At 45.4% G+C, this 20,342-nt stretch overlaps 1 protein-coding gene across 2 annotated transcripts in view; it reads left to right on the top strand.

The window, feature by feature from the left end:
* The first annotated feature begins 7,890 nt into the window (after positions 1-7,890).
* The window catches only part of FBXO11 (F-box protein 11), a 79,734-nt gene continuing 67,282 nt past the window's right edge, over positions 7,891-20,342 (top strand). For both annotated transcript variants that reach the window (XM_075413153.1, XM_075413152.1), the window contains exon 1: positions 7,891-8,361. In XM_075413153.1, the coding sequence (XP_075269268.1) occupies positions 8,256-8,361 (106 nt within the window). In that variant the 5' untranslated portion in view covers positions 7,891-8,255. The remainder of the gene's footprint in view (positions 8,362-20,342) is intronic.

Raw genomic sequence — 20,342 nt, 5'->3', positions numbered from 1 at the left:
GGTGTAGGGATGTTTACATGTAAAATGGAGTACAAATAGGAGCACAAATGTCCCTACCCTCTGGATAACTGGAAAAAGTCATTGTAGGTATTGACCTGTAAGACACTCCTTGCCAACTTATCTGCCACTTGCCCTCACCAGTGGAAGTCCAAAGCTCCTTGAAGGCAGCAACGAACATCACCACCACGTGGCAATAAAGAGAAATGAACTGCTTAAAGTCATTACATAGCTTGGTGTCTACGCTCACTGCGCAATCCCAAATTGGTCATCTTTTAAGTACATGCTGCCACCTGCTTAAATGTACAGCTCAACCAAGAAACACAATGTGGTGCTTCAGCAGCAGCCCAAACCGATCCTACAGCAGAGTAGCTATGTCTGAGAGCATTCCAGTAAAACATATCTAATTAAAGGTGACTTTCACCTGGAGGCCCAGGGAAGTGCTAAAGGCATGCTTCCAGGATCACAGTAAGCCAATCTGTGTGCAAGCTTCCCTCACCACACTTCCTTCACCTTCCTTCTGCGCTAACATTTGCACATGTACCTGAAAAATAGCTGCGCTTTCAGCTGGATTAGCTTTCGGTTGGATTACCACCTTGATCTGCGTAACTATGCTGCTGCATAAACGCTAGTTGACAGAGCAGGGGACAGGGTAGGAACAGCAAAATCATGATTGTGAAGAGCAGGATTGCTTCGTAATGGCAGTGACAGTTTAGACCCTAACTACAAAATGCTCTTTGGGACATTGAAAAAGCCTTCCTGGGGAAATAATGCCTCATGAATCAGTCACAAGAATGACTAGACCTTCTCCCCACTCATCAGATAAGCCATGACTGACAGATCCAACTGAGGCTGAGAGATGGAGAAAAAGGACCTAGACTCCTCTCTTCTAGCTGCCCAACCCAGAGAAGAACCAAACTGGTAAAACATTACACGTGACTTGCTCAAATTTTTTTTTTTCCTGGTTGGTTGTTGGTGGATTCATGGGAATTAATTTCCCATCCTTTCTATATTTAAAGAACTTCTCTGTAGAAAAGGATAATTTCAGAGCAGGGGATTTAAAATGGCATTGGTCTACAAGGCAGCAAATTTAAAAACAGTAATCCTCCTCATATTCTCCATTTTTAGCATGAAGAACTTGTTCCCACCAGTAAACAAAATCTGTTGTTGATAAGGTAACAGTCAAATAATACCAATAGCACCCACACCCACCTGCTCTAAAGATTTGAAGTGAAGGCAATTGCACCACATGTATTCACATGCTGGTGGTAAGGCTACAGACACTTTCAGTTTCTTGCCTCCAAGACTGAAAGGGGTATCTCTTCTCACTGCCAACCTTCTGTTGAGGTGTGTAGAGATACCGAGTTCCATTTAAGAAGCACCCTTCGGGTGCTCTACAATGCCACCAACAGTTTGACACATTGAAAATGAAGACTAGGATTTCTGGTGCTCATTTCAGATTTCACCATTCATGATGAAGATGAAGCAAAATGTCCTTAACTGGTCCTGTCACTCTAGGCCTGTCTTGGATAAGCATCAGGCACCACAAGTGCTTTGTAAAAATGCGGAGCTCAGAATCCTACTGATAGGGTTATTTTGGGAGAATTATCCTCCAAACCAGCAAAAACTTCCCTGAAGAAGCCATTTTTTTCTTTCGTAGGTCTAAATCTGGAGTCAGGCTCTCATACAACTCCAGCCTCCTGGTATCAAAGGATGGGTTTTTCCAGTTGGTGGTATTGGAGGTTCTTCTTGTAAGATTTCTTGTTTGTGGCCTGACAATTCATCACATTGAAAGATTTGTTCAGGCTGTATCCTCTCCAAAGCAATGTAAACAACAGACATACCTGCCATACTGGGGGGCAGGAAACCTCAGCTCTAAAAACAGAACTTGTCTTATGGATGCACTGCTGATGCAATGAGCAAACCAAAAGCAGACTCCAAGAAATAAAAACTGAGTCCAAGATAAATTTGAAACTTGAAACTAACAGCAAGAGCTAAGCAAATTTCTTAAATGTGAGCCACAACTTGAGAGGAACTACAAATATAAAACGTAGCCCATTTTTTTTTATCTCTGTACACGTTTGAAAAGTAAGTAGTGAGAAGCAAATGTGGAATGAACGACCACTGAGTCAAAGTATTATCTATCTCAGCATTATATTAAGTGTCTAGACAGATCATTCAGGAGAATCTTGCTATTTTGACAGGTCACCTGTAAAACTGTGTGATTTATACCCAATGTATTTTAATTACTTCTAGCACAGAAGCTTTGTATCAGTTCAGACTATCTGAAACATCTAAATTCAGCACAATCCAGAGGACTAAGCTTCCACTTCAGTGGAAGGCAGTGGGTGCCACCAGGAAATGAAGGCTGAAAGTGCAGACTGAATGCTTGGGATAGTTCCACCTTCACGTGCAACAGATGATATCCACTCCACCTCCTCAACATAAATTCCTGTCACTGACTGTAGGTAGGTCTGCACAGTGACATCTCTGCCCCAATGCTACCTTAAAATTGTCATTCAGCCTTCATCTCTAGTATAAGCTGTTGCTCCTTTCACTCAGAGCTCTAGACCTCTTACACTGCTGATTTATAACTGGGACTGAACATAACCATTTTCTCATTTTCTTTTTCATCGACACAAAGGTAGCTATTGAGCCCATTTCCCCCATGCCCCCATATACAGCACATGAAACTGTACAAGCGAGCATGGTACCAAGTCCCACTGCAAGCCTGCTTCTGACTCTCAAAGGCCAATGGGTCAGTCAGAGGCCAGCACGCAGAGACCTGCGGTGGCAGCCCAACAATACAAAACTAAAACTGGATGCTTTTCCCCATCAGCTGACATCCCTCAGATGAAAAGATATAAAGAGCTTCATACCCCCCTCCCTCCCCTGAAAACACTCCCAAAAAATCCAGAAGGTGGATGATGTGTATATATCCACCTGGTTATGGTATTTCTACCAGGACAGCTGACCATGCTTTAAAACTCAGACACCATCTCTCCAAGACTTTCAGCAATTACTTTTATTAAAAAAAATTAATGAGAACTGAAGTACCATTCAAGCTTCCAGAGAGCTTTTGGTAAGGCAGAATCAAGATTAACAAACATGTTAAAGATATTGCAAAAGTCATGGGAGTTTATAGGAAACAACACACACTTCCCAGCCCCAACGTCTTCATTCTTCCTGCAGAAAGCAGGCTGGTACAACAACAGAGAACATCTCAGTCACAGACATTCACCCAGAAGGCAACCCACTAAGGTCAGCTAACATCAAGCTGGATTCCAGGAGACATGGATTTCAGGTAAATGGAGGGGAGATTTAAGAGTCTCTTTCTGTAAGAGTGGGGGAGATTTAGCTGCATTAGATGGGATGTAAAACACAACTAAGAAACTGAGGGTCAGAGAAATCACAACAAAATGGCATCAGTATTTTTGAGGTGGCGAGTAATCAGGTTCAACCAGTTCTACATATCACTATTTCTGAAAGGCTCACTTCTTCCAAGCTTGTAAGAAACTACCCTCTAGGCTCAAAGAATTTAAAGTCAGTAGTCCACGCCAGGTCAGTCCCAAATCTTCAATGCAGTATTTTCAGTCCATGGATACATTAACAGCTTATGAGAAGGTTCAAAATAACAAGCAAAAGTCTTACGCTTCTGAAAGCGGTAATGTGACACTGTGGAGAAAGCCTTAGATAACGACTCCAGTACCCTGGGTTCTATTCCTGGCCCCGATAATAGCCTGTAAATGCTCCTGAGCAAGTCATTTCAGCCCTTTTTGCTTCACCTTCATCTGTAAGGAGACCTACAGGCATGTGGCTCCTTTGCAAAGCTATTTGAACTGATTAAAAAGCACAATAAAAACTGACTACTTGTATTTCTTGTTCATATCATGAGCTGTAGCTAAATGCTTTGTGGTGGGCTTTGTCTAACAAATCACAACAGCATTCAAAATATTTCTTGTTGTCTCACAAATATTAGCAAGCAAAAGCTAGTGAGAATACTGTGTATTTTCCACTTAATTGCAAGCCAGTGATTCAGTGGGGTGGTTTTCTTTTCAATTTGCAGTTTCCAAACAAATTTTAAATACAGCTTTAGGCTGTCATATATTAAGTTGAAGCCTGTTTTTACTTATCTTTTGCGAACCCCTCAGAAGTAATCCACAGATCACCATGTACTGAAATCTATTATCCTAGACTTGTTTTGATCAACTGTTAAAGAAATACTCACATCCTCAGGGGAAGTAAGGATCGTAACAACTTACATGAACCTGTCCCACATTCAAAGCATTCCTAACAGTCTCTGAAGCAAGGCTTTTCAGGTTGCTAGTGGATATGTACATTAAAGGGAATAAAATAGCAGTGATTCCCGCAGATCACCCTGGCCTGAAGCATCCTTGCTGACTTAACAGCTCGTACTGCCCCACACCCATTTCCCAAGCCTGCTTATTCTGCAGCCCCACCATCTCTAGTCTCTCATCTACCCTCTACTGAGCTTCTAGAAAAGGAATACTTAACTGGTCCGTTACCTTGATCAGACCTTCCAAGTTGTTCTGTTACCTTCACTTTAGAGCAAATCAGCTGAATCAAAGTCGCTCTTCTGTCTCTGCACATCACCCCCACAAACAAGTAGGCAGCCCTATATCAGTGTCTCCTTCACTACAACCTGCACTACTTCTCTCTATGAAGCTGTCTCATTAACTAAAAAGGTCTAGCTATTCTATGTTAACACATAATTAACAAGTTACTGTTATTATCACTAACCATTCTGTGGCATCTCTTCCTCCATGCATGGAGGTGATCTCTTCAAAGCAGCAGCCAACTCTTCATGTACATACAGAGAACCAGATATCATTAACTTATAAATACATACACAAGTGAAATTCAGTGCAGCTTAGAAGATAGTCTCATATGATGAGCTAGCACTTGACAATTCTGTCTAAATTGCTTATGCTATAAATGCTCCAAGTAAACTCTTCACACAGGTCTTACACCTCTGCATTCATAATGGGAAGCTGTTCACAGGTCACCAAAAGGTGATTGGTGGCCAACATAACCAGTCTAACAAGCATTTATATTGTAGACAATTATGCAAAAAAATCACAGTATAGTTTAGTTCCACTTTCCATTCCCTCTCTTCCCAATTTAAATAAAGAAAAAGCTGTCTTGACAAAGGCAAAATTATCTTCCCATTATAAATCGCATCCACATTCAGGAATAGTTTATCAGCACATCATACAGGATGGCTTAAAGCATCTCCACAGTGGTCAATATAACGAAGCCTCAATATTAGTTTGGACTTGCAGCATCGTTTTCATCACAGAACAGTGTTTTTCCTCTCCAAGGCTATATTGCAGCAATGGAGAAATGGGATGGCTAAGCATATTTTCAAGACGGACTTACAAAACTGAAATTATGATGATCAAGTCCCAGTCATCACAAATGACACAGAATTATTTTTGTTATGAGAAGAGATACAGTTCTAGTCAAAATGGTTTTGATCAATTTTCAGGCTTTCTAATGTCTGGCCTTCTAAAGTGCAGCCAAGAATATTATACAAGAGCACCGTAACTATTTCTGTACTCCATGCCTTGTAAGCTACCAATGAATGCTTACAGGTTTCACTTTTTTTGCACCAGCAGTTTAGTTAGTAATTTCATCAAATTTGTCTTACTCAACATATAAGGCTCTCATCATATCATCTCAGAGCATTTTTCACAAACTCCTGCATAACCTTCTACAGATTGCCCTCAATGCATTTTGGCTAAGCCCATGAGACTGCATATTAGACCTGCTTACACATAGACTCACATTTTCCCCATTTACAGTAAGTTTGGCCAGACTCCCACCATCACGTCCCTAACATCAGTTAAGGAGCTAACTACAAAAAGTGGGTTTTAAGCCAATGGATCATTTGGTTTCAAACTAGTTCAAGACTTCTTAAGAAAGTCTAAATCCTGCTCTAAGTTCTCAATAAAGTTTTATCCTAATATCAGAAGCTTTATGTTCTTACATGCTTTAGGTAAAAATAAGCTTGCCATCCATCTTGACCCTTGAACAGGTTTTCAAAGATTTAGAGCACTAAAAGCTTAGAGTATACCGATATTGAGCAATTTCAGACAACCTTGCAACGCCTAGAACTCATTTGCTAGATTCTCAGGGAAGTCAGCACAACTACAACAGCTGAGCAGAACTGCAGTTAAACTATTAAAATACTGTATTTCAAAGATTGTAGGTTTTCAGTGATGTGACAATCCTTAATCCTGGCACAAGAAGTTCAGCACAGTTCTTGGGTATGGTCATTCATCCCATTAAAGAGTTAAAGCAAGAGTTTCACAATGCTGCTATCAGAAGAAAAAATATTTTTATGATACATACATGTAATTGTGTAGCTCTGTGCAATGTTTAGTACACTAGCCAAGTAATTGTTATGACAGAAAGTGGCCTCAGACTGACATATTTTCTTTCCCTATGAAGTTCTTTTCACAAGAGCTTAACTTTATTACTTCTCCTACTATCAGAGAAGGTGGTAAGAATTACTTTTCTCAGGCATGGAAAACCATCCTCCACTGTTTCTCCAGTCGTTTCTCAAGGGAACAAAATGCTAAGTCTAAGAAATACTCCTTAACAGCTACTGTAAGATTCTCATACATATATTTCTAGTCTGATGTGACCTTAAAAGTACAATTTCACTGTCATTTACTTTAGAAGCACAAGTGTTTTTAAAGCTCATACCTTCATTTGTCAGCTCTCAACAACCTCCTGTTTAATGTGTTTTTAATTACAACCATTTCTTTATGTTTTATACCAGATAACACACTTTTGCTTTTCAGGTGCAGGCCCTGGTTCTGCAGACTCCAAGTGCTTGGTTTAAGTAGGACTACACACAAACCCACCTTTGCAGCATTAGAAGCAGACTCCTGTGCAACCCTGCAAATGGAAGACATCTTCCTTACTGCTTGGATTTTGCCATCTGTTTTATTAAGTGATTTCTGAAAAGGAAAAAAAAAAAAGTACAACTCCAGTAATTTCTTTTTCTGCTCTCAGGCCCCCAGCTGAGCATGACAAGTACAATACAGCAGGAGAAGCCTCATACACCGTCTAAACTGCTAGCCTAAGGTAAACAGCATATTGTTGTACCAGCAAAAGGTAATGAAAATGCAAGCGTGCACACTGACCAAGGTAGAGAAACATTCCCCGAGTGAAAGAGCTGCTGACAGCCAGTCAGGCAATCAGCAGCCAGGACCTGGAAACCGAGACAGGCCGGCATCCCCTGCCCGAGCCGCTCCACGGCGAAGCCCACGGCCCAGGCAGGGCTACCAAGGCCCACAGCACGCACAACGCGGCGCTTTCGGCGCCGGCGGCAGCCGCCGCCGCCGCCTCCCTCCCTCCGTCCCTCGTCACACACAGTCTCGGCAGAGAGCCGCAGGTGCTCGGGCCCCTCCACGCCGCCTCTCCTGCTGGCTGCCCGCGGGTCGGCTCCGCACAGGTCCCGGCGGCACCCGTGCTGCGAGCCGACCGGTGACGGGCACCTGGGCTGCTCTCGCGGCGCCCGCTCCCACCACCAGCCCGGCCCTACCAGGCCCAGGCCCCGCGCTCCCTCCTCACGTCGCCCGCCACTGCCGGGCCTAGGCCTCGGGCCCCACCATCGCCCCTCGCTCCGCCCCTCGCGCCCACCAGCCCCCACCCGCGCCGCCCCGACCCTTATATCCTGCTCCGCCACCCCACCCCGCGCCGCTCGCCCGCCCGCCCCTCCCCACCCCGCGCCCCATAGAAGCGGCGCGGGGATTGGCCGCGCCGCCGCCGGCCGGCTGTGTGGGAGGCGCCGATTGGCGGAGCGCGGACACCAGCGCTTGCCTCCTCGCAAGTGTGCGTCTCTGGCAGTGTCAATGGCTCCTCCTGCCACGGAGCAGCGACGGGCTTGAGACGGGCAGGACTGCGGGGCTCCTTTAAGAGAGGGATTTTCGGGGGGGGGCCGGGAGGGGGGCCGCGGCGCCAACGTCCCCCGCAGCCAGTGCTCGGGAGAGCCAGCGGCCGGCGGCTCCTCTGCCTCCGAGCGAGCCGGTGAGGAGGAGGAGGCAGCGGCGGCGGCGGGACCCGCGCCTGGAGACACCCCCCCCCCCCCCCCTCCTTCCCTGCTGCCCGCTGCTGCTGCTGCGAGGCGGCCGCCCCGGGGCTCCCTCCTTCCCCCCCGCCCCGACGAGGCACCGGTTGCCGGAGGATTCCCCCCCTCCCCTCCCGCCACCCACACGAGTCGGCAAATGAACTCGGTCCGAGCCGCCAACAGGAGACCCAGGCGAGTGTCCAGGCCGCGCCCGGTGCAGCAACAGCAGGAGAGGAACAACGCCGCCGCCGCCGGGGATCGGGGTAAGTCGGGCGCCGAGCGGGGGCCTCCCTGCCCGGGGTTCGCCGGCCGCGCTGGGCCCCGCCGCGCCCGGCCGGGAACCGGCAGGAAAAGCCCAGGCTGCTTCACCCTTGGCTCCCGCTCAGGCCGCGCTTTGTTTGGCTTGGGCTCTGCCCCGACTCGGGGCCGCCGGGCCCTGCCGCCGAGCGGGGGGGGAGGCGGGGGCTCGGCCCCTTCCCCGGCCGCGCTCCCACGCCCGCCGGGGGCGGGGGGGAAGCCGATCGCCGCCGGCCCTTGGGGACGGAACGCGGTGAATCCCCCCCCCCCCCCCCCCCGATCCCCCCGCCCCGTCTCCAGGGGCTGCGGGAAGGCGAGCCGCCTTCGCCCGGGGGAGCCGGTGCCTCCCCGCGGGGAGCGGCGGGCTGGGCCCCAGGCAGGCGGAGGGGGGGGTGGGGGGTGGGCGCCGGTGCCGGGGCGCCTTCCCCGCCGCCGCCGGCGAAATGGTGTCCGGGGGCGGCGGCCCGGCTCTGGCGGAGGCTGGGCGGCCCGCCGCGCCGCGCAATGTTTGCTGCGCAGTTCGGCGCCCGGGCTTGGGTTACAGCGCCCGGCGGGGGGGCGCGGGCCGCGGCCGGTCGGCCATTTATTTACCTCAGGCAAACCGCCTCCCCGCTCCCCGCCCGCGGCCCCGAGCCGGGCGGAGCGGAACGGAACGGAACCGGGGGCCGCGGCCCCCCGCGCCTCGGCGCTGCCCGGCGGGACCCCCGCGCCGGTGGGGCCGGGCCTACCCTGAAAGCGTTGACAATTCGGAGCTCTTGGGGGAAAGCACCATTGTCTGAGGGGACGGGAAGCGGCGAGGTGGGATTCCTCCCCTGAGGGATCCCGGAGCGGGGTCGCTGGTGCTGGGGGTGGGGGGTGGCGGGGTGGTCCCTCAGCCCTAGCGCTGTCGCCCCAGTGATGGCTCCTGGGGGTGCGAGTGTGCGTGTGCTCCGTGTGTGTGCAGGGTTGGCCTGTCTTTTTTTTTTTTTTTTTTATGAAGGCGAGATGGGGGTGGGATTGGAGGAGACATTTTGCATGTCTTATCTGGTGGATTGGATTTTAATTTTTTATGCGCTGGCTGTCACAACTCTGGCATGATAAAGGAGACTGATCTGTCGTGCGGTTTTAGATGTACAAATGTCTTTTTAAAATAAAAAAAAAAGCCTTCATTGTCATCTGAATGTCTTTTGTTTGAGTATCTAGGATATCACATCGAGAACGAGGTGTTTTAACTACGGAGATGCATCGTGATAAATACTTCAGTGCGTTTTATGCAATCAAAACATTTTAAGCAAATGAAGTAAAGAAAATTTAATCTGAGGAAGTATTTTTTAATTCTCCATTCCTCCCCCCTCCCCTGCCTCCCCTTCCTTCCCCCGCCCCCCCTTGCACACATTGGTCAGAGCAAAGAATGTTACCCAGACCAGATTGCTGTGTATGTAACCAGAGGATGTGATGTCTTATGCCCAATTATGGGTCTTGTGTAAACCTTCCAAAATCTTCAGTAATTATATAATTAAAATTACTTCTCTGGTGTACTGACATTTAAAAAAAACCCCAACAAACATCAAAAAGAACTTCCTCCTCTCAATGACATGCACTGAGGATTTGCATCATCGATGTTCCATATGCAGAATATAGAATTTTTTCAACCCCACAGTTTACTTTTTCTGTTAAATGGGTGAAAATGCAGCTTCTAAAAGGCGTTTGGAAAGGTGTGTTTACGGATTAAATGCTGTGATTATTCAGTTTTACATTGGACTGCCTGTCTCAAACTGTTTGTACGTTATTAATTTTCTAAAGATACAGATACAAACTTTTCCTGCTTAAATAGGAGGCTGCAATTTATTTGTATTACTCAGACATTTTGTGGAACTCTAGGTTCACTTTTTTTTTTTTACACATTGTTCATTGCTGTTTACCACTCAGTGGTGATAAAATTGTAACAAAATCAAGTTCCACAGTTTGCTGAAATTGCTGTTCCGTATGGAGCACTGCTAGCCTTTTCCTTGCATTTTTGAAGGTCAGTTGTGCTAAGGTCTGACTTGCCCAAAAATGCATCGACAGCATTAGGGTCTTTTGTTATGGGTGCAGTGTCTACATTTGGGGTGTTTCTAGTGCAGTGCCTGTTCCTATCTCAGAACTTGCAAGGTCTGATCCACTGTCTGTGGAAGCTAATGCCAATTTTACTGTGACTTTGATCGCTTTGTGCAGGGCTGTTACTGTAAAGGATGATGAATAATGCTACTAAATTATAAGCCAATATACTAGTGTTAGACTATACCACACAAGTCAGTGCTGACTTTTTTCACCTTTACTCCCAAGCAGTGTAGGTCATCTTAAAAAAAAGGCTGTACAAAAGAAGCAGTGTAAGTTATTAGGAAAGGATTTCTATTAAACTCAGTTTTAAATTTGTTTAAAAAAAATTGTTGCTAGATAATGTGAGTGCAGCTGTGATTAAATGAAAATTATTCTGTGTTGTTACTAATTTCCTCCTTATTGCAGCACAGTACTTATAAGTGCAAGTATCATGGAACAGAGCTGATAATGTAGCACATAGTTAATCTTTGGAACTTCATGTTGTTTCATATCATTAAAGTAGATTGCTTAGTAAAACGTGTACTAGGTCTTCAGCTTTATTTATTATTTAATGCTGAATAAGTAGACACAGTTTTGCAGCGGTGTAACAGCTGTTACATTTTCACCACTGGGTAAAAATCAAGTTATGACTCCTGTTATTAATAAATAGATTACTAGGAAAAAAATTGTTTTATAGAAATCCTCCATCAAAAGTTCCTTGTAAGGGTTTAAAAATCATGCAGAGGTGTGTTTTATTCTGTGAAGTGATTCTTATGGTAGTGTTTTTATATATGTGATATGAATAGATCTACTGAATGCATAATCATGTCATCTTTATTATACATTGATAGACAATGATTGTATACCTGTATTCTGATAAGTGGGGAAGGGACATCATCAATGATTGCAGACAAAAAATTTTTCTCCCCCAAACTTACTGTGTATAGCCAAGATAAGATGTCATCAGGATATACTTCCCAAGATGTTTTGCCTTATGTTCTCCTGTTCGCACCTCCTTCCATCTAAATTAGCCACTCTGGCTACACTGTGCTACTTCTGTTTTACCTTCTCCCTCCTGATCTCTCCCCCGTCACCAGTGGGGTTGCCAGTGGTTTATTCTGTGGTTTTGGAATTCTGCATGAAGGATACCGAATAGATGGGTCCTTTCATTTTGTTTAGGACAATGGTCTACCCAAAAGGAAATCTGGACTGGGTGATGTCTGTGTTTAAATATTCCTGTGTTTGCTTATAGTACTATTTTTTTTTTTTCCTTGAGGGTATAGGTTTGGCTACACTTTTAAGAAGAGGGCGAGGTTAGATGCTTATTTAAAAAAACAAATCTTGTCCAGAGTGCAGCTAAAACTGTCAACCTCAGAGCTACCTCATAGGAATCTTTTTTCTTGTTTCATTTCTCAAAAGCATAACTACATTAGTGCATACATGCTTCTTCATAACATCAGCACATTACTGATTATGGTACTAATGAGGTTCTGAGCTTTATGTCCGGTATTGAGTGCTTTTAGGATTGGTTCCTGTATACTGTTAAGTACCAAATGTGCAACACCATGGCAGCTGCGTCTGCCACAATCCTGCGCGTTCCTTTTACGTAGCAGTGGCCACGTGACAAGGCAGTGAGCTGACTCTGGAGCTGCCGGCGCCAAACAGTAACTACTTCCCCTCCCAGGTTGATTTTTGGCACAAGTGCGGGTACAAGGGAAGGGATAACACTGAATGCCTGTGGGTGTGGTGTGACTGTGGCAGCTCCGATTTAGACTGGGTTAAGCTAGGTCAATACTCTTGGAGTTGGGGCATATTTAATACATGCAGTCTGTAAACCAACCTTGCAAGTTTGCTTCCCCTTCTCCCCCCAATCTGTTTTCCAATGAAGACAAGACTTACACACCCATACAGTCTGTCTGTCTGTCACTGTACAGCTTCTGAACTTGTTAGCTCATTTCAACAAGATCTGAGAAAGGGGTGTGAAGTTCTTCAGTTTTGTGGAAATTATTGGCTGGGCAGAGGAAGACAGCAACGAGGGAAAGACATATATTACTTACCTTCTCTATCCATGCCAAGAAGCAGCAACCAGCTGGCCTGTCAGCACACAAGGTAACTGAATTAGTCATTTGTCTGTATAGGGGATGTGAGGGCTGGAAATGCTGGGCGAAAGAGTAGGTTAGGCTGTGTAAGACGCAAACATGTAGAAACTAAGCTACAGTAGATTTCTTGCTCGCATCTTGAATTTTGTAATGTTGAGATAAATAACCTTGGGAAAGTTAAGGAGTCTTTGTTTGGTCCTATTTCAAGTACATGTGTGTAAGCATGTGCATGATTACGTTTGCTTTTTTTTTTCTTAATACATGCACCATAAGGCTTATATTGGTGTGTGCACTGGGCTGTAGCAGTAACTGAATTAAATGACACTTAGTCTGAAGCAAATTCCCAGACTTGCATCAAAATAACTAAATTGGTTTCAGTTTTTGTAGGCTCATCCCTTACTGCAAAAAGTCAGGCATGAGTTGCTCCAGGTGGAAAGAAGTCTATTTTGGGGTTTTTCTGTATTCCTTAGAAGAAAGTCCTAGGCTGGGAAAAGATACATTTACATATGAATGTGTAATCCTTGTTTCTGCAATGAAAAGTTTCCAAAGTCTACCTTACAGATAAAAAGTTTAGAATCTATAAACTTGATAGCTCAAGTACAGCTTCTGTTCCTCAGCCGCATTCTGCATTACATGTACAGAGGAATGTCTGGGTATCTCTGTTGTCCCTCATGTAGGGCAAGTGCCTAAATTTACGCTAAAGCTTTCTACCTGATTTGGAGAGATCAAGGTCAAGTGCGTTTGTTCTTGGTATACACAGTAATGTTTACTGCCCATAGTTTTGGTGTATTTTGGTCATTGCTAAGGTCATTAACATCTGTTACAGTTTACCAGAAATGCAAAATATTTAAAAATTTATTTTCTGTGTTACAAAAATTTTGAGCCAAATGGTTTAAGTAAAGAGGTGATTAAGTCTCCTACATCGATCTGTTTGATACCTTTCTGCTTTGGGGGAAGGTTATGCTCTGTGCCCCCCCTCCTGCTCTGGTGCTTCCTGGGAGAATCACAGTTATGGAGTAGACCAAAGCTGTTCAATGTGTGTCAGGTTTTTACAGATGCAGGTGTGCACGGCATTAAATATGATAAACATTATGTGCAGTGGATATGGAGGATTTAGTATATACGCATAGAAGTGGAGTACTGTCAATGCTTTGTCAGCCCAGCAGCTGCCTGGGAACATCGGGCTTGCAGCTTGCTTTACATCGGCAGTTTCCTCGCCGGCGTGGTAAACCTGGCGTGCCCAGCAAGTGCTGAATGTGCAGTGCCTGCGCAGAGGGGGTGCTGCACGCGTGTGTATCCAGCACGGTAAGCACACTTACTCTGCACACGCACAGCGGTGTGTCATCGGGGAGGCCAGGCGGCAGTTGGGGGGGGCTGCTGCTGCAGCAGGGATGAGGAGCTGGGCCCACCCTCCAGGCTGGGGCACTCGGTGAAGGGAGGGAGTGTGCACCAGGTGTGCTGTAACGCGGGTCACCTGTGGCAGCTCTTAAACTTCCTCTTACAGCTTGTAGCTGTAAGCTCTTCGGTTTGTTAGGAACAGGAGGTTAGCGTGCTTCTCCAAGATCTCTAAATTGCAGCGATTAAATATTTTTAGTCTTGTATATTATAACAGATGGTATAGGAAAAGTAAATCAGAATTGTGTGATGTGTGGACAATAAAAGCAAAGAAGAGAAAAAACATGACTGAACCAACAGGAATTGAGGAAATGAAAGGTTTGTTCAGGTGACTTTGTCATTACCTAATCCTCTCATGTTTTCTGATTGTTAAGTACTCCTGTTTGTTGCTTTCTTATGCAGTGTTCCTCTGTTCAGCGCTTGCACAGGAGGGGAAGCATACTTGGTGATTTTTATTATTATTTGTTGTAGTAAACTGTAGTATCTGAATGTAGCTTAGGATTTTAGTCTGAGTCCTTCAGTTCTTGATTAAATGGGGGGGAAGAAAGCAAACTAAAACATACAGTAAAATTACAGAACATCTGTCAAAATTCTGCTATTATATTGCTACTTTTAAAAAAGAGGTAAAATCTTATAAAAGATGAGAGCAAGATTAGATCTAGATTCTAAGGTAAAGAAGACTCTAGAGGAATCTCCTATCACTTAAACTGTACTATTAGGAAATTTAGTGGGGTGTTTGTTTTTTTTTTCTTCTGAGGTGATTAAAATCTCTGAACCTGGAATACTTCTTAAGAGAGAACTTGGATAGCAGTTACTGTGGTTCTTCTCAATAACTAAGTTTTGTTGGTTCTACTGCTGTCTGTTCTTAAAATGTCATTGTTCATCCATACATAGAAGCTGGGAGGACACAAACAAGCAAGAAGTGAACACTCGTAAAACATACATTTTTTTCAGCAGGGTTTTAGGGACTTTTTAATGCTCTCCTCGGAGATGCTTCTTTTAGTTGCATTTTGACAAGGTAATGAAATAGTTTTAGAGCCTGGCTGCTAGAGGAAGGGGTCATCCCGTTATTCCTACTTCTAGCCCCATATTCTTATGCCCTGCCTTGCATCGGCACTTGTAGCTCGCTGAACCAGATCACCACGGAAACTAAGCCTCCAAAACACCCTCAATAGTTATCTGCTGGTTTTGCTCTTTGAACTGACTGCAGAGTTTGAGTGTGTAGAAGTGGTCATCAGATATGCAGCTGGGAGAGGGAGGAAGGAAGTGGGGCAGCCCCTTGTCCGCATAGCTAACCGTCACATCAGGTTAGCTGCTGTGTGAGGCTGGAGCCTTGCACAGTGACTGATGATGGCCCTATCCATTTCAGGGGAGCTGCTGAAGTGTTGCTGTGGCTCTGTTCTACGATAAATGCTATGATACATACAGTGAAACCTACTGTTTGTAACAGAAACCTGCAGTTTCTACTCCGTTGCCAGGTTTGGCAGGTCCCTCCTGATGTCCTAAATGTGAGCGTTCCGGCACTGTTTTGTTCTAGGAGCTCAGGGTGCCGTAGTTGTTCCTGCCTAGAAATGTCGCTGAGGCTCCCAGGTTTGTTTCTGTTAAGTGCCTGTGTTTTTTTGATTCTGCTTAATTTATTACGCAGAAGTGTATAGAGATAGCATTCCAATACATACCAGATGTTACTGGTATTCCAATATCAAAATAATGGTAGTGTTTGTCATCTTGCGCAACTGGTTCTGTGTTCCAAAAAACTGATTCAGCTGTACAGCTCTGCCATGTGAGTGCCATTCTAGTGTTGATAGAGTATATAAAGTTTTTGCTCAGGTTTTCTGTCCTGCTTGACTTCATTGAGCTTGGCAGGTGCTTGGATTAGGGTTGTTTGTTTGATGATGGTTTTTGCAATTGTTAGTGAAAACTGATTCTAAAAATGAGCTAAACTGTGTATCATATATTTCTCTTGGTCTGGGAAGATGCTGGGGTGAACAGTAAGAGTACAGTAAGAGGGGGTTATTCTAGCTGTAGGTCACTGGAAGGATTGTCCTCCTTATGTTCCAGGGAACTCTTTAGTTCCTAGCTCCCAAACACAGCATAGAGAAGCGAGCACTCCTGGGAATGAGGTTGGGAAGTAAAAGGTTGGTTTTTGTCCTACTGTGAATTGCCAAGGCAAAATTAACAACCAAACTTGGAATTATGACACTTGTTTTGAATAACCACTGTCCAGACCAGCAGAAGAGCTGAATTTGCAGTCTCATGGTCATCATGCTGTGTGCATGCTTTTGTACCAAAGGACTGGTTAGCATGAATAGGTCATGTTACAGTAACTGTTTCCTTTGATAATCCCAGTTTGCAGTACTTGGAAACAGCCTGTTTACCTTAAGGGCTCTGATTTGGGCGTTCTCTTCTGTTGCTTGTTTTCAGTTTATAAATCCAGAAGCAAAGGTTCGAGGGTTTAGCCTCTTCCTTTCTGAATAGGGGTGAGTTGTAGCTTCTACAGCCAGTCTGAATTTCAAGCCGTCTTTGTATTTGGACAGGTTATTGTAGGATGACAGGTTACCATATGTCAGCTGATCTGTGGTATCTGATTCACAGTAGTTCTTCATGTGTATGCTCTTAGCCTGTGGCAAATGGAAGGTAATTTGAGTTAGCTTGACCCTCTTTCATTACACTCTTTCAAGGCACTCCCTTCTCCACGTGGATTGTTAGACCTGCTGGAGTGCCTTGGCTAAAACAATAATGCAGTTTCTGTCCTCAAGCTAGTTTGGGTGTATCTATGTAACAGTAAGATGAGGTCTTCACCACAGCTTCCTGTATTGTTGCTGTTTTGAGATCATGCCTTGCTGAAGGAATGAATACTACAAAGATGCTACCCTGGAAATCAGTCAGATGTTATAATTACCAGGTACGTTTTTCTTTAGCAAAACTTACAAAAGCTTTATTAGTGCATTTTTAAACACCACAAGTCAGTCATTTATGTTACAGTATCTTGATATACGTCTTTCTTGTTTTTAAAGGAGTAGGTTTTACTTTGAGTTCTTTCAGAAGATGCTCGGTAACTGAAATCATTCTAACACTGCAGTAATGGTTTTGGATGTTCCGATTCAAAGCCCACTGAAATCCTGGCTAGCTGAAAGATTGCTATTGACCACAAATGGCACTTGAATTTGATCTGAAATGACATGAAAGGTAAAGTGATTTTCTCTTTAGTGCTTAGTTCTTATTTGAAATTTGATTTTGCAATAATAAATACATAGCCATCCAGTCTGGTTCATCAATAATTATTAAAAATCTAAAATGCTACTTAAATGCATATGGAAAAAATACTTTTCAGTAGCCGTCAGATATTGCCACCCTGTCTTGCTGCCTTATTGAGTTTCTGAGGCTCCCGAAGAGAAACTCAGAACTGTCCCTCGAATCTACCTCATTTCCTCTTCTCCCACAGTTGAATCTGGTTAGTTAATTACTGCTCTACTGATACTATGTGTATATGACAAAATTATGCTTTCTCCCCATTTTTCATTCTTACTTGGCCAATGAGAGTTTTTTAGGAGGTATTGGGTGAAATTTACAGTTCCCAATTTTCTTGTGCGTGGAAAAGAGTGATTTTTTTTTTTTTTTTCCTTCTTTTTTTTCCCTTGGAATTAAGTTGTCATAAGACATCAGCCTTGATGCAGTCTTGCGTTAGTCCTCTGAGAAATAAATAGTTGTGAAAGTCTATCAGCATGCCTTTAGGGAGAACTTTATACTGCAGCACCATAGGAGAACTTCCGAATTTAGTCATTTTTTCTAAGAACGGAGGACAAAATGCATGCTTTTTGGCTAAATAAGCCTTTCCTGACTATTAGGAAAGTGAGAGACCAGAAAGATGACCCAAATGCTGTTGGGTCGTCAGTTTAAACTGTCACTGTTAAGCTATTCACATCAGTGTTTCCCATTTCTTTAAGTTTTTGTTGTCTTGAAGGAGGAAGGACAGCAAGTTTGTTTAGATGTTTGTTGTATTAGTCTTTGGCAAAATGTGACACTTCCCCTCTCTCTGATGATGATAAGATCTGTTACCATCTTTTTTATGGCAGAAAGGTTCTGCCTCTTCGCCTTCTTTAAATCGTTGAAGATCAGTTCTTCAAAATAAACCAGAGTTTGTTTCACTTGCTGGAAATTCACTTGCTTTGTTTTGACTGCAACTGCGGAAGTCAAGATCGTGGATAGGGACAGGAGATAGCTGAGCTCCATCCTTTATGACCTTGGAAATTGCAAGACAGAAGGTCTAGAGTGATTGCGGTGTATGAAAATGAGTAGTAGGCTTTCCATCACAGAAGAACCACTTTATTCAGATTTGTTTGGAGGTTCCTCTCTGACCCCATTTTTAACTCTCTGCAGAGCTATATGGTAATTGAGCCTCTAAGGCATATGCTTCAGGTTGTTGAGAGAACCTCCTTCAACACAAGTTGTGCAGTTGTTTGGCTAGCTAAGGACCAGTGGGAAGGCAGGAGGTAAATGCTTTGGGCTACTGTTGCTGTCTGGGTGATGAGAAGAAGAATGGGTGTGATTGTGATAATGGGTAATATCTGAATGACTTCATGAGGCCTTTGATAACAAGTTTAGAACCTTTCATATCTTGCCAAATTTCTTAGAAGCTGCTGCTCATTGATCACGGAATCACAGAATGGTAGGGGTTGGAAGGGACCTCTGTGGGTCATCTAGTCCAACCCTCCTGCCGAAGCAGGGTCACCTAGAGCAGGCTGCACAGGACCTTGTCCAGGCAGGTCTTGAATATCTCCAGAGAAGGAGACTCCACAACCTCCCTGGGCAGCCTGTTCCAGTGCTCCGTCACCCTCAGAGGGAAGAAGTTCTTCCTCATGTTCAGACGGAACTTCCTGTGCCTCAGTTTGTGCCCGTTGCCCCTTGTCCTGTCACTGGGCACCACTGAAAAGAGCTTGGCCCCATCCTCCTGACACCCACCCTTGAGATATTTATAAGCATTTATTAGGTCCCCTCTCAGCCTTCTCTTCTTCAGGCTGAACAAGCCCAGCTCCCTCAGCCTCTCCTCGTAGGGGAGATGTTCCAGTCCCCTCACCATCCTTGTAGCCCTCCGCTGGACTCTCTCCAGTAGCTCTTCATCTTTCTTGAACTGGGGAGCCCAGAACTGGACACAGTACTCCAGATGAGGCCTCACCAGGGCAGTGTAGAGGGGAAGGAAAACCTCCCTCAACCTGCTGGCCACACTCTTCTTGATGCACCCCAGGATCCCATTGGCCTTCTTGGCAGCCAGGGCACACTGCTGGCTCATGGTTAACCTGTTGTCCACCAGGACACCCAGGTCCCTCTCCACAGAGCTGCTCTCCCGCAGGTCCACCCCAAGCCTGTACTGATGCATGGGGTTGTTCCTCCCCAGGTGCGGGACCCTGCATTTGCCTTTGTTGAACCTCATCAGGTTCCTCTCTGCCTAGCTTTCCAGCCTGTCCAGGTCACGCTGAATGGCAGCACAGTCTTCTGGTGTATCTACCACTCCTCCCAGTTTGGTGTCATCAGCAAACTTGCTGAGGGTACACTCTAACTCTTCACCCAGATCGTTGATGAAGAAGTTAGACAAGACTGGGCCCAGTACTGACCCCTGAGGGACACCACTAGTTACCAGCCTCCAACTAGACTCAGCACCGCTGATGACAACCCTCTGAGTTCTGCCATTCAGCCAGTTCTCAATCCACCCCACCAACCACTCATCCAGCCCACAGTTCCTGAGCTTCCCTAGGAGGATATCATGGGAGACTGTGTCGAAAGCCTTGCTGAAGTCAAGGAAGACAACATCCACGGCTCTCCCTTCATCTACCCAGCCAGTCATGTCATCGTAGAAAGCTATTAGATTGGTCAGGCATGATTTCCCCTTGGTGAATCCATGCTGACTACTCCTGATAACCTTCTTTTCTTCCACTTGCTTGATGATGGCCTCCAGGATAAGCTGCTCCATCACCTTTCCTGGGATGGAGGTGAGGCTGACTGGCCTGTAGTTCCCTGGGTCCTCCTTCTTGCCCTTTTTGAAGATTGGAGTGACATTGGCCTTTCTCCAGTCCTCGGGCACCTCTCCTGTCCTGCAGGACCTCTCAAAGATGATGGAGAGTGGCTCAGCAATGACATCCGCCAGCTCCCTCGGCACTCGTGGGTGCATTCCATCGGGGCCCATGGATTTGTGTACGTCCAGATCGCTTAAGCGATCCCTGACACAGTCCTCCTCGACCAAGGGAAAGTCGTCCTCTTTGTAGGCTTCCTCTCTTACCTCCGGGGCCTGGGATTCCTGAGGGCCAGTCTTAGCACTGAAGACTGAAGCAAAGAAGTTATTCATTAGCTCTGCCTTCTCCGCATCCTCCGTCACCAGGACACCCGCCTCATTCAGCAGCGGC

The sequence above is a fragment of the Opisthocomus hoazin genome, chromosome 2, assembly GCF_030867145.1.
Source record: "Opisthocomus hoazin isolate bOpiHoa1 chromosome 2, bOpiHoa1.hap1, whole genome shotgun sequence".
In the NCBI taxonomy this organism is placed as follows: Eukaryota; Metazoa; Chordata; class Aves; order Opisthocomiformes; family Opisthocomidae; genus Opisthocomus; species Opisthocomus hoazin.
Note: the sequence above shows the minus strand (reverse complement) of the source record. Positions and strands in the feature narration are given on the sequence as shown.